Source organism: Pogoniulus pusillus, chromosome 16 (assembly GCF_015220805.1).
Source record: "Pogoniulus pusillus isolate bPogPus1 chromosome 16, bPogPus1.pri, whole genome shotgun sequence".
In the NCBI taxonomy this organism is placed as follows: Eukaryota; Metazoa; Chordata; class Aves; order Piciformes; family Lybiidae; genus Pogoniulus; species Pogoniulus pusillus.
The window spans coordinates 8,917,912-8,930,534 of NC_087279.1; the positions used below are offsets into that span (position 1 = coordinate 8,917,912).

The 12,623-nt window shown below is 40.6% G+C and overlaps 1 protein-coding gene across 2 annotated transcripts in view; it reads right to left on the reverse strand.

Annotated features, from left to right (window-relative positions):
* Positions 1 to 12,623, reverse strand: part of SYN2 (synapsin II) — a 197,614-nt gene that overhangs the window by 42,191 nt on the left and 142,800 nt on the right. For both annotated transcript variants that reach the window (XM_064156345.1, XM_064156344.1), the window contains exons 6-8: positions 9,985 to 10,047; positions 7,516 to 7,658; positions 994 to 1,068 (exon numbers count right to left, since the gene is read on the reverse strand). In XM_064156345.1, the coding sequence (XP_064012415.1) occupies positions 994 to 1,068; positions 7,516 to 7,658; positions 9,985 to 10,047 (281 nt within the window). The remainder of the gene's footprint in view (positions 1 to 993; positions 1,069 to 7,515; positions 7,659 to 9,984; positions 10,048 to 12,623) is intronic.

Here is a 12,623-nt window from a genome sequence, read left to right on the forward strand (position 1 = left end):
TTCAGTTCCTGTGCCTCCCCCAGCTCATAAGCGGGACCAAGATGGAGGTTCCAAACTTTACAAAGCACACATACACCCTCTCTCCTTCTCCCATCCCCAACCCACCCAAAAGAAGACTGTTCTTGAAACACCTTTTAAATTACACTTTAGTTGTACAGGCTTTTTTTCAGCTTCCACCTTTGGAGATGAACAAAAGAAACTTCAAAGCCTCACAAGTTTATAATTCATGGAAAAGAGGTCTCTTTGTTGTAGAGAAACTTGGAGTAAATGAACAGTATTGAGAGAAGAGTTCTGTCAGTGAAAAACCTGAGCTTCAAAATGGTATTGCAAAGAGACTGCTTGGGATCTGGGCTGCAAAAATGATCCAGAGTAAGGATAGGAGAGAAAAAACAAAGCACAGAAAACTGAAGTACAGAGCTGGAATAAAGATATGAGTGAAATAAGCTTCAGTATATGCCAGCACCTGGGTAAAAATCCTCACAGTGCACTTCAGTAGATATTTTAAAAATGAAAAATAAGCAATTTAGCAGGACTGAAAATTGGAAAGAGAAATACCATGGAAATGGACAAAGTTAAGACCAGATTGCTTGGTTACGTAAGATGTCATAGAAGGAGAAAGGTTTACAACACTGTGGGATGGAGTAGCATTGTTAGGAAAAGAGGGCAGACAGTCAGAGGAAATGGCTGAATCTGAAAAATGGAATTTTCTGAAGGGAATTCCCATAGTTTTCTAGGAAGAGACATGAATGCAGGAACCCAAAGCTGCATGCAAGCACCTAAGGTTAGTACTTGGTTTGGGTAGTTAACGCTCAGGGAAACCACATGGAACTCATCTAATTCAAGTTTGTTTTTTTCCTCCAATTGAACAGAATTTGCAAAATTCGTGTAGTGTGAACTGCACATCAACAATGTGACTTAAAAAAAAAAAGGAAGCATTTAAAATAAAGCTCCATTCATGTTTTTAAATTACCTTTGACATGAGACTCGACTTACTTATCTGACATAGCAATTTGTTCCAGCATGGCAGAGCCTGTGTTTGTCTTCCAGTTCCCAGATATGGAAGTTCTCCTGAAAGGGGGAAAACATTACAAAGGCAGCCAGTGGTTTTATGTTTTCATTGTCTCTTAAGTTATTCTGACTTTCATATGAATACTAGGGTAGGATTTACATCTTTTTCCTAGCTAGCAGCTTCTAACAGAACAGCTAAACCATGAAGTGCTCTACCAGACATTGCAAGGGTCAGTAATACTCACTTCACTCTAGGCATGCCATGAAATGTGACAGTGCTGTGAAACTGAGGCTCTCCAGTTATTCATTTAAGACTTTTTGAAAGAAAAACTCCGATGATTAAGCAAAACCATCAGCAATAAGCTGGGCTGATAAATGTCAAGAAACTGAAGCTCTAGCATCTCATTCTAAACCACATCAGTGTAGGGTTAGGTCCTAACATCAAAAATCCCAAGATATTTATGTTTTTAATACTTCTAAACTGAGCTCAGGTGTCTTTTAGAGCTGTATTGTTGTTTGAACTCTTGCTAGTTTCCTAATAGAATCTAAGTGCTTCACTTAAGTGTGGCATCCTTTATTTAATATCTAACCAAAGGAAGGGGAAAAAATCATGTAAAGTTGGCTTTTTTTCACTTCAGACAGCTACCAGAGCTGAGAAAATTACTGTCTCCCCCCCCCCTGAAACCTAAATGCTGTACTGGGAATAGGTTAAGGATACAAATAATGAGGTGTTTCCAGTTAGTAAAACAATAAGAACATCTGTAACATATTAAAAGCACATTAGGCAGCAGCTATAGTTTTCTCTCCATTCTTCTATTAACCTAATTATGAGGGTCAGTAGCAATTGTGGGGGAAGGCTGATTTTTCTATGAGGGTATCATAAAGTGAGCTGAGCTTCAAAGCACGAAGTCCTCATGGGATGCCACATCAACATCTTTGTTGATGTGGGAGAAACTAATGAAAGGGAAATGTGTGTGCTGAGAGCTGCATGTAAGGCAACTGTGACCAGCACCAAGGCTATTTTGTGATCTCTGCTTCCTTTCTTAAAGTGAAATTTGTATGTATTGTGGTGGTAGGCTTGATGAGGCAAACGTGGGCTTATCCATGCCCAGACATGTTCCCCTGCCCCCTCTCCCACTTTTGTGCCGGGGAAGCAACCTTGGGAGAGGAGAGTGAAAGCCCTGGCTTTGCCTAATATGGTGAGGCCTGGCAAAGTGCCATTCTGACTGGCTAATCTACGTCAGGTGCCCCACTAGTCGTGGGCTGGATATTGATAAAAGGGATAAGCAGGTAGCACGAGGCTGCTGCTGCCTCATTTTGCATCCTGAATTTGCCTGGAGAGCCTACCAGGAACAGGCTCTAAATGCCTGCACATGGTCACCTTGCATAGCCCCCAGCATGACACTGTGCTGAGACCGTGCACACCTCAAGACATCCTGCCTGCCCCTGAAAGTCTTCCTGCTAAGACTACAAGTACTGGAGATACACAGATCATCCAGAGGAGCCAGGAGACAAGGTCAGAGATTGCCTCCTTTGCTCAGAAGCCTGGGAAGAATCAAGTCTCAGCAGCCAATCAGAGTTCCACCTGCCTTGGGTACTGTCTGATTTATAATTTCATGAGTAAACACTTAAAAGCCTCTTCCAGTCTAATATTTGCATTTGCCACTTTAAGAAATAAGTGCTCTAGTTCTGCCTGTGCCCTGAGTGTCTAAATTTCCAACCTGTGTGTTTTTTGAACCTGTGAATAAGCTTCTGGCGAGTTTTAATGTTAATAAACAGTTTTCATAGTTATTAACAATCATCACCTGGATGTCAAAATTAATACAGATACTTAATTTTGCATAATCCTTCACATGTATATATGTGTCTACCTACAAATTTAAAAGACTAACTTCATCACTACTCTACACACATTCTGCATCAAAGAGATAATATTTCTCACAAACCACAATTCAGCTCTATTGCAGACTTCTCATCAGCATGTACTAATTAAGGTGCCTTTTAGGAAACAAGATGTGACCAAATTAAGCAAAATAGTAATTGTTCTAAGGACTTGAAGTATTTAGTTCAAGATCTTCTGCCACATTGATGTGATCTCTGCAGTACTGAAAGAAATGGTTTGCTTTTTGTAGTGCTTTCACTACACAACGTGGAAGGTCCCCTATGGAGCCTCAAGAAGGCGCATGGCAGGATGCTTGGCCAGCTTTAATGATGCTGGAGGACTGGGAGGAATGACACAGACAGAGACAGACCTGACTGGTGTAGCCTCAATAGCTCCTGGCTGGACCTGTCCAGAACAGCTAGGTCTAGGACACAGAACTCCAAAACAAGAGGGGTTCCATTAGACCATAGTTATGTGATATAAAAGCACCCGACCATACCTCCTGGCACTTGAAGCCTTAGGCATGATTTCTGTATAGAAACAGAATCATGAAGGTTGGAAAATATTTCTAAGACCATCATGCACAACCATTGACCCAAAACAGCCATGCCCACTAAACAGTGTCCTGAAGTGCCGTGTCCACATGGAATTTGAACCCCTCTAGGGACAGTGATGGTGACTCCACCACCTCCCTAAGCAGCTTGATCCAATGCCTGACCAATCTGTCAGTGAAGAGTTTTTTCCTAATATCCAGCCTAAACCTTCTCTGGTGCAACTTGAGGCCATTTCCACTCATTCTATATCCTGTTACTTGGGAGAAGAGATCAGTCCCCTCCGGGCTCCAGCTGCCTTTCAGGAAGTTGTAGAGAGTAAGAAGGTCTCCCTTCAGCCTCCTTTTCTGCAGACTGTGCAAACCCAGTTCCTTCAGCTGCTCCTCATAAGGCTAAGTTCTCCAGACCCTTCAGATGTCCTCTGCTGAAATATGTATTTTTCTCATGTTTTTTCACTTCTATTCTGATAATTGCTAAGGGCCTTTCCTCCTCTTTTACTAAATCCTCTTTTACTAAATACTGAGTCCTTCCAACCTGCTATTCTATGATAACGTAGAAAACAACTCCTAGCACTTTTGAGTGCTCTACACTCTGGCTTAAAATGTTTTCACTTGGTTTGGTCTTTCCAAAGAAGGGAGAATTGTCTTAAAGTTGGGGGAAAAGGAATAATGATTAGTATAAACAATTCATAGCAACTTGAGCTTCCCCTTTCCCAACACCTTTCTGCTTTATTCAGTACCATTTAAAGCACACAGTCCAAACTGTTGGGACAGGGAGTTGTCATAGGAAAGATAAGTCCAAATATCTACCTGCAGTTCTTGGGTAGGTAGCCTGCTTGGTGGTTTGATTCTACGGCACTGTCTTTCTTTGGTTGATGTGATTGATTTTTGCTTTATTGACCTTTTCATCAAGGTACATTAAGTTCTTTAGATTTAAGATTTTAGCTCTACTCTGAAGGTGTCTGCTCAATGCAGCAAGCTTGGACTAGACAAGGTTTAAGGGTCCCTTCCAATACCCTAGGTGAGGATGCCCCTGCTCAATGCCTGGGGAGTTGGACTAGATGAGCTTTAAAGGTCCCTTCCAACCCAAGTCATTCTGTCATAAGTTATGGATTTGGAGTAGTGCTTTTGGAGAAGAGATTTAGACATAGTGGGTTTGTATTTCTGTTTTTCTTCATTCCATGTGACACTTTTAGCTGTTTCCTTGAAGTCAGATGAATCCTGTAAAGGCACTAAGTGCAGTTATATATGCATCACATATATATACCACATTCTGAGGGACTGTGGTATTTAGAGAGATCCAGTGTTGCATTTTGGCCATAATCTCTACTGAGAGATGATAAGCACCAGTGTTTTGTGAGTCATGGATCCACTTCTACCACAATTTCCCACAGAATCATAAAAGTGAAGCCCTTAATAACTGTCTTGAAACTACAAAAACAAATGCTCAGCTGGTATTTATGTAGTGACTCTCTAAGTAGTGGCTCTAAGTTCCTGTGTGACAGAGCAAAATGAGAACCAGCTGGAAAATCAGTATTCTACTGACATCATGCATATGTATACAAAGGAAGAATTTTGCAGGCATTTGGTAAATCTTCTCCTTTTCACAGTGCTTTGTAACAATAGATGGGGATTTCACTTTTCAGTGTGACTTAAGTATATGAAAGAATCTAGTGGAAAAAGGATGGCTAGGCTTTTAGCATTTGGATGAACCTGTAGTATCTGAGTAGAAACTTAAAAACAAATAAAAGGTAGGAGGAAAAGACTGTCATTTTAACTTATTTTTGCCCTCCCTTAAGCCAACTGCTGCTTCTGTGAAGAAGAAACTTTTATGTTTGAAAATAATAGATTTACTGTGGCTGACACTTCCAAAATTACTCTAAACTCTAAACAGCACTTAACTTTCGAGGCAAGGAAAAAGATGCAGGAATTTCTCCTAAGAAATGTAGTGGTCCAACTCCTACCACAGGGAATGAACCATAGAATCATAGAATTGTGTTGGCTGAAAAGATCTCTAAGATCACTAAGTCCAACCATCAACCCAACACCATCATAGCCATTAAATAATGCCCCAGAGTGCCATGTCCACACGTTTCTTGAACACCTAAGTAGCCATCGAGAAGCTGCATCTAACTTCTAGTATCTTCTGTGTGTTAGGCATAAGGAGTAAGGACTAAGAGACACAAAGGTAGAAGTAGTCTGGTAAAGCAGTGGGATATGGTTTGGGCGCAGGATGGATGCCTCCAGATATGGGACTAAAGCCAGGAAAAGTCAACAGTCTGGAACACCAGCACAAGACAAATGAGAATTTGAGTTCACTTTTCTGGAGATGCCAGAGGCTAAAAGCTGCATCATCCAGAAGGGGACTAAAGCCAGGAAAAGTCAACAGTCTGGAACACCAGCACAAGACAAATGAGAATTTGAGTTCACTTTTCTGGAGATGCCAGAGGCTAAAAGCTGCATCATCCAGAAGCAGTGGTTTATGACTCTTAATGACTCTAGGGAGAGGTGAGGTAGGCACAACGCACCTGAAACTCTGTAGGGAGTTTGAGAGTTTCTGTCCCCCATCACTAAGATTACTGACAGTCACCAACAAAGGCTGGGTCACACTGTACAACCCAAATATCCAATGTGGCATTTTTGCAAAATTTAGGTAATTCTGGGTTCAAAGTAGAGCAGAAGGCCTGAATTTCCATACTGCTGGATAGATCTGACCTATGGGAATAGTATTTCCACACAGTCCTGTGTTGTGCTTTCTTGAAGCCCCTCAGATGGTACAGGGAGAGGCAGATGGAGTCTTGAGTTGTTCTTCAAATGCCTTGTCTTTGGTGTTCTTTCTCCATACACCTTCAGATCATACATCAGGAGAAGCCAGAAGTTTTGATCTTGTGATGTTCACATTGTAGGGGAGAAGTCAAGACTATGTGATCCAATATCAATCTAAGGAGATACGTGTTGCCCCTTCACTCTGGGCAAAAGGTTCTACTTTCTCACAGAGCTCGTTGACTGTCCTTCAAGTACTTGACACTTAATGCTAACCTTGTCTCTAGTATTATAAACCACTTTACACATTTTCTTTAACCCAGCTTCAAGATTTACTTCTTTCAGGATTGGTGGCTTGCTTTGAGTTCAATTGTTTTTACTGATGAAGAACCTGACTGCACCTTACAAACATCAAGGTACAAGAAATCTCTGATCTCTCCAATGTTACAAGTGCTCCTAGCACACTTGTCTTTGGATGTCTGTGTGGCTGTGCCTGCGTAACTGCATCTGTCTATTTTTATGCATGCTTTGTTGTATTTTCCTGCCTTGGAAATGTGAGCACGAAAGAACAAAGACAGGAGATGATCTACCTTGTCTTCAAAACATGAAGGAAATGAGTGTATGTCAGACTACATTGCATGATAACTAGAACAGAGTACTAATATGTATAAACACAGTTGCCATAGCTCAACTCAACTACTACATGGTAGCCTGTCCTGCTGCTCTAGTTTAATGTTATCCATGAAACTGAAGCAAGCTTTTAGTCTCCTTTGTAGTTGTGGTCTTTACACAAAAGACCTGGATTATAAAATTAGAGGAGATTTTCATCCAGATCTGTGAAGGCCATTGCAAGATTAGAGTTTTACTTACATGTGTTATGTTAAAAAGAAAGAACTTTGTTCCACCAGTGTGTCATGACTGAGGTTTGTGTGAATGAATTGTCATCTAACTATCCTTAGAAGTAGAAAACAATTGGGCCCTAAATTCATGAAAAGATACAAAGGAATCCAATTTAAGAAGTCTTCTACAAAAATCTCCTTTCAACTGTTCCTTTCTTTAAATGAAAAAAAAAAGAGAGGGTAGCAGGAAAACCACCCTGGCATGCTCACCTGTTGTCCTATTTTCCTCCTCTCAGTCACACTCAACTTGAAAAAACATCCTTGATAAACCCAGAAAGCCTAAAATACTTGTTCCAGAGAGCATGACAACAGAGGCCTGGAATCACCACATCAGCTCAGAGACTCACCCAACAGGTTTAACCTTATTGATGCTTAGCAATTTTGCAACAAAAGAATATAAGGTTTTGGCTCACATGTAGGCCTTGTAGTTATTGCCTATCTTTTGGATCCTGATGTCATACTTGGAGTCTATGAAGGGTTCAGTAGTGGCGTAGGTCTGAGTAAGTGCTACCACGCTGGCTATGTCCTGAAAATCGTAGTGGTTGTCTACCTTGATCTGTAGTCATCATACCACAAACACACAGCATATATAAAAGAAAAAAGAGCAATTAGGAATAAAATGCAGAATTCAGTTGCAAATGGCATTCATGAAAAGTATAGTTTTTGACAGTATCACTTCAGAAGAAAAAATACATTGGTTATTTTATCTGATTCCTAGACTCTATAACATTCCTGCATTAAATATAATTTTTAGGCAATTCTAATTCTATTCTCTGTAGAAATACATCTGTAGACAGTGGAAATTAATTTTGTTCTTCTTTTTTAATTTTAATTTTTTTTAAAGTGGTGATTGTTAACTTTAGATCTGCAGGTTTGAGAATTTGCCAAGGTATGACAATATGCAGCAACAGTTTATACAGAACTGTGGCTGATTCTGTCAATCCCTCATGTAACACAATGCATATGGAGCCCACCATGCACTACCCCATCATGTACTTCCTGGGAGGGAGGAGATAAAGGGTCATGAGATCCTGATGAGTACACAGAGGGATGGTTCAAGACAGCAGAACCAGTCTTTCTCTTTTTCACCTACCTCTCTGGAAGGAGTTAGGCTTTCTAGGAGTAAGATTTCCTAGTTGTGGAACACTGTGGCTATAGTGGTGATTGGTACCACACCTCTTGAAATAAGGAGTTGGGATATTGATTTAGGAGGAGAGGGAGAACAAAACTTCAGAGGACAGATAGAAGACAGAGGCAACACTTTTGGTCAGGGAGTGCACATTACTATGGTGTGAGGAGAAAAAGTGACTCAGAAGGGAATTCTCCAGGCTAGTAGAAAATGGGACAGGTAAACTGGAACTCCAACATACTGACCCAAAGTACATTTCAGAACGGTGAGGAAAGGAGGCAGGGATTAACATTTCTCATGCTATCTACTATTAAGAGAATTTGTAACTCTTTGCAAGACCAGCATCTTTCTTTGGTTCTACTGTCAAATGGTACTTGAAGGGAAGCTGTGGGCCAGAATTCCACAGCTGAGGTGGGATCTACTGCTGAAGGTAAAAGAAGTCGTAAGGCCCAAGTATTTGCTCTCAGCCATCCAATAGACAACAATACAGTGTAATTTGCCATGTGAGAGCCACAAAACCAGACTCAGTGCCTGGGTTTAACTTAGCTTCTGAAAACCTAATAACACATGCAAGTCTAACTATAACTAACAGAAGCACTACTCCTAGGAAGAAGCCTTTAGGCAGGGCTGGGACATAAGGGAAAGCTTCACTTGGACACTGAGATTAAGCATTTTACTCCAAAAGACTGGCATTTAATATTTAAGTATTTACAATATTCTAAGGCCAAAAATATTATCCAGAATTCTTTCTGGATGTTTGATACACTGAACATTTCAGTGCATAGCTTCCCTTTCATATGAAAGAGAGGTGAATATTAAAGCACAGTCTAAACTTTCTAATATTTCACATACACAAGGCACAGAAACTACAGCGTGAGCAACTAATGGTTAATTCTGCTCTCAATTCAATTGGCTGCTGGGTTTCCACTAAGTATGAAATAAAGCAAAACAGTCATGGGCAAAAGAACATAACATACAGCATGATGTGAATAATTACTGCATAAAATACAATTAAATCAGCTTTCTATTTCTGTTACTAGAGACAGATTTGTTCAGGGAGCTTTTGGAGAGTCAGGACGATAAATACAACCATTCTGTGATGATTTGATTGAAAATTTAAACCACTTTAATTTAAAGCACTGAAGTGTTCCCAGTGAGAGAAAGTGGTTAATTTGTAGTGGCTAGAAATTGTCACTGAATGAAAGCAGGATTTAAATCACAGCCCATTGGTGTGAGAGAAGTGATATCAAAACAGCTGTACTCACCACTGAAATGCAATTACTTTGGAGAAAGAAAGCAGCAGTTATATAGTCATATGAAACAATCACAGAGAACACATCTAAGATAGGAAATGAATAAGAGTTCAAGCTGAAACTAATAAAGAACCGAGGCAAAAAAATCTTCCTACTGAGGTTCAAAAAGTTGGACTGTTCAAACAGACCTTGGCTCTTAAATAGTTTCACTTCAGTCAAGTCAATTAATACATCAGGTTCTGCTTCAAGAAGGCATCTCAGCACGTTTCAAAGAACACCCAGTATAGGTCTATGGCAGCAGTGTGAAAATATGTGATGTTTTCATATTTTGCTCCAGAGAGATGCCTTCTTGAGTAATACACAAGCAGAGATTTGCAAGGATAGGGATCTGAGACAGAATTTGGACAGTGGAAAGTTAAAATACCCAGGAAAAGAAAGATCATGCATATTAATTCAGACAGACACCCAGGCTCCTAACATGCAGTAAGTAGCATCTGCACCTTGCCCATGCCTGAGTGAGCATGTCCAATCTTCACGACGACAGGGAATGTTGGCATTGTTAGCTGAGGGGGAAACAGAAAGGACATGTTAGAGAGAGCAAACAGCAGTGGAAGGATTCAGCTTCTGAAAATCAGGAATATTAGTTATGTACATTATTTAAGCACAATCATTGTGCAGTCTAAGCAGTTCTTACCGTGTGGTCATTCCAGTAGTTACTCATCTCTATAAGACTGTGCTCTGATGAGTTACTGAGCATATTTTCTCAATGCTATATGGTTCCCAGTACCCACAACTGGTGTATTTCTAGCTTCACTTTTTTGTATGTCTGTCTTTTTACTCCACTTTTTAACTGAACTTCTGCTATTTCCTATTTTACGCTTTGCTACTGCATTCTGTGACCCATAAACTCACACTCTCCAAGGCTGTCATCATTAATGATGTCAAACCCATCACCTTTTTCATTCCCCCCCCTGGATTGCCATTATTTAGCAAGGCTGTACATTCTTTTGTAAATCTGAAAGCAGTGATGCCTAATTCACCACAAAAACTTTCTTTAAAGGCAGATCCTAACTTCTGTTACAGAATATCCAAGTTCTCTAGGCCAGGCTCCATCTTCTGCACAAAATGCAAGCCATAAATCAGGCACAGATTAGGAAATCAAATATAGAAAGGAAAGCCTTGTATTTAATTCTTGTTTAGGAATCACTTCAAGTGTTGCTCTTTAAATTAATACATTTAATTGATTTTTTACATATCTGTTTCAATCTAACCAGTTTAAGCATGGGAAGGAAAGATTAGCTTCCAAATAGCCTAAACCACTTGCAAAACCATTGTAGAGTGAAAATCACCTACACAGCAATTTGAAAGTTCTTGCTAAACTACAGGAATGCAAAGCTCTGTACGATCAACATTTATTTATTTACATTTATTTATTGCTTCCACAGCTTAAAAGGGTAAGGTGGGGAGAGGAAGGGGAACAAGTCATTGTCTGACTTGCTTTAACTGACTATAGCTATAACTATAGCTTCTATAGTTTAAAAGGGTAAGGTGGGGAGAGGAAGGGGAACAAGTCATTGTCTGACTCGAGATCCGTAAGGGCATCACCACATTTTTACGCCTGAAGCACAGCCACTGAGCCAGGGTTTGTAATGGAAATGCTGGCAGACCTCTAACCACAGCAATACAAATGGCATGCCTGTAATTAAGAGGACCACGTATCTTCCCATGATTCCAAAGCTGCGGAATCCTCTGTGAGCCACAGGAACAAACACTAACTCAAAGAAAAAAAGAAGCTCTGCCTTCTTCCTCAGAGAAATGCATTGACATGAAAGGCAATAGAGTTCACTTCACTCTGGAGTCTGCTATCAAGAAGTCATGTGGTAACACCACATCCCAGCATTGACCAAGAGAAGAGGTGGGACCAGAAAAAGTTGCTGAGTACTGCATTTCAAATGGCAGACAGAAAAAAACAAGTAGAACAAATGTTATCCCAGTGTGTCTCTTGTTTGTCTCTGCCACTGTGATATCCAAGGCTGATGGAGGAGCATTTCCCTTATTCCTGCTCTTTAATTTCCACACTTTTCCCTTTGTACACGAGGACTCATTCCATCACGCAGTCACTGCCCTACCACACTAACTGGTTTCCAGTCCAGTGGGGTATTGTTCTGCCAAGCAATACTAAAGCCTGAAATTTATCACCATAATGACAGAAAACTTGGTCCAAGTCCTCACCTTTTCCCAACCTGCTCTTTCATGTTCATTTCCATCTGAGAACAGGCAACCTCAAGATGTTTGGTGTTATGCACAATACAATGGTGACAGTAAAAACTTACTGTTCCTTCAGTATCCTTTTAATTTACATTATAGATACCAGGTGGAGAGACAACCTCCAAAGAAGACAGCGCTAGGTCCTGTACTTGGGTCATAACAACCCCATGAACACTCCAGGCTGGGGAAGAGTGGCTGGAAAATGCTCAGAAAAGAAAGACCTGGGGATGTCCTAAGGTGTCAATATCTACATGTTTTGGAACATCTCCAGGGATGGTGACTCCACCACCTCCTTTGGCAGATTGCTCCAATGCCTCACCACTCTTGCAGAAAAGAATTTCTTCCTATCTCCAATCTAAACCTTCCCTGGCACAATTTCAGGCCATTTCCTCTTATTCTGTCCTCTGATACTAGGGAGAAGAGACCAACCCCACCTCACTCCAACCTCCTCTCAGGCAGCTGTAAAGAGCAATGAGGACTCTAAAACATCAGTTAAGTCCAAGCCCATGAGCAATACAAAAAAATGCTCTGTGGAAAGGAAGGCATTGAAATAGATGCACAGTTATAAAGCTCATGAATACTGATGTGGTGAATTTTGTGCTCCTGAAGAAGTGCCCTATTCTTACCCTATATTGCTACCTATATTTTCAATGCATGTTATGAAAAAGCAGAATGAGTAGGCTGCTGTTGTACTTCCTACTAAGACGTACTCCATTCTCCTTCCTGCATGCCTTCCTGTGATGTCCCTTACACTGAAAAGTGTGTTCTGTGCATGCAGCTCCAGAGCAGCAGCAGTAGGAGAAAGAACTCCCTTTACTTGAACACATGGACAAGAGTCATGTCCTCCCAGTGAACCTGACAACATAAACTT